This window comes from Herpailurus yagouaroundi, unplaced genomic scaffold (genome assembly GCF_014898765.1).
Source record: "Herpailurus yagouaroundi ecotype Mexico unplaced genomic scaffold, PumYag 100, whole genome shotgun sequence".
NCBI classification, from domain to species: domain Eukaryota; kingdom Metazoa; phylum Chordata; class Mammalia; order Carnivora; family Felidae; genus Herpailurus; species Herpailurus yagouaroundi.
The window spans coordinates 84,995,592-84,997,129 of record NW_024412391.1 but is presented as its reverse complement, the minus strand read 5'-3'; the positions used below and the strand labels follow the sequence as shown (position 1 = coordinate 84,997,129).

The following is a 1,538-nucleotide window of genomic DNA, read 5'->3' as shown; positions in this document are numbered from 1 at the left end:
CCCCCCGGCAGTCTTCCCTTCTCCGGTCACTGGCACTGGAGACTGGAGCTGGGCACTCATGCTTCAGCTCCCATAGGGGGCCTGGGTTAGCTGCCCATCTATATATCCTTCATCTCACCAAGTGGAAATTTTCCTCGTGTGACTCCAACCCCGGACTGTGACCTCCCTGAGGCCCAGGACCCGCGCTGTTTGAACAAAGTGCTTGCCATGAAAAAAATGCACAATGAATGAATGAGAGCCTGGTAATATAGCACAGGTATCAGAAACCACCCAGCTTCCTCGAGTCCCAGCTGTGGGGTCTTGAAAGAAACATGTTGAATCTCCCTAGACCTCAGATTCTCTGTCTATAACAGAGATCCATAAAGCTTCCCCTGGTAAACTGTTGTAAGATTTTCACGTAACACGTGGAGAGTCCTCAGCACTGTGCCAGGTATATAATGAACGCTCAAACATTGGTTGTTGCTACTATGTCCTTTGAGACGGAACCAGAATGTTCTTTAAAGGCCTCAGACCTATTACCAGGCCCCCATGGTGGACTCAGCTGCTCCAGATCTCCTCAGGACTCATGTTTTACCTTTCCAGATGCATTAGCTCCCATTCTTGAATATACTGCTCTGAAAGGTTCTGTTCCCTCGGTACTTCCTTCAAGATTTGCCCCAGATCTTACTGCTCTGGGCCCCTAAACCATGGAGGTCACATGCTACCTCCTGATCATGCAAATGCCACACAGGGGGGCCCGCATAACCCCCCCCCCCCCACACACACACACACACATACGAATTTCCACAGGAAAGCTGTGGAGTTGACAGGTGGTGATCCCAAAATAGAAATCAGGTCTTAAAGGGGGCAGGAGCAACAGGAGGTCTCAGGAAGAGGACGTCCATTGTCGCAGCAGACGTGGAAAGGTGAATCATGGGACCAATGGCCTTGAAAAAAAAATGGCATCGCTCCTCCCTGGAATATTGTGCAGCTATTAAAAATAGCCCGGGGGGGGGGGCCCCCCCCCCAGCCAATAAAATGGCAAATAAGAACGCGTAAGTGAGCTTGTATAAAGAAAGCTCATGGTTTCTAATCACAGTGTGTGAAACTTGCTTTAGAAAAATTTAACGAAGTTGACCAAAATGTCAATTGTTGTAACGGGGTGATGATACTTTGATTCCCCACACCTTTTGCTAGTGCTGCCCTATGCTTTTAAAATGCAACAAGAATTCTTAAAATATACACATCCTGCGCGCCTCCTTCGCAGATGGCTCCTGGAAGAGAGGAGATAGTGCAGATGACACGCCCTAGGCTGAAGGGGGCTCCGAGAGCCTGACTCAGCAGCGTGCGGACCGGGGCGAACCTGGGCCCCGGGACGCCGGGATGCGATCCCGCCCCTGCCTCCTTGCTCACCCACCACCGCCCCGCTGGGGATCTCAGAGCGCAGTGGGGCCAGCCCTCCCCCCCAGCGCCCCGAGCGGGCTGGCCCCGGCCACCCTCCCCGCGAAGTTTCTCCTCGGTAAGAGGGAGGCGCCGCCAGCGGCTGGAAATCTAGCGGC

General features: G+C 52.9%; 2 protein-coding genes across 5 annotated transcripts in view; both read right to left on the bottom strand.

The window, feature by feature from the left end:
* Nucleotides 1–603, bottom strand: part of EPDR1 (ependymin related 1) — a 27,193-nt gene extending 26,590 nt beyond the window's left edge. Inside the window, exon 1 of the mRNA XM_040472995.1 lies at nucleotides 575–603. Coding sequence (XP_040328929.1) covers nucleotides 575–588 — 14 coding nt within the window. The 5' untranslated portion in view covers nucleotides 589–603. The remainder of the gene's footprint in view (nucleotides 1–574) is intronic.
* The window catches only part of NME8 (NME/NM23 family member 8), a 108,958-nt gene that overhangs the window by 23,172 nt on the left and 84,248 nt on the right, over nucleotides 1–1,538 (bottom strand). The window lies entirely within an intron of this gene.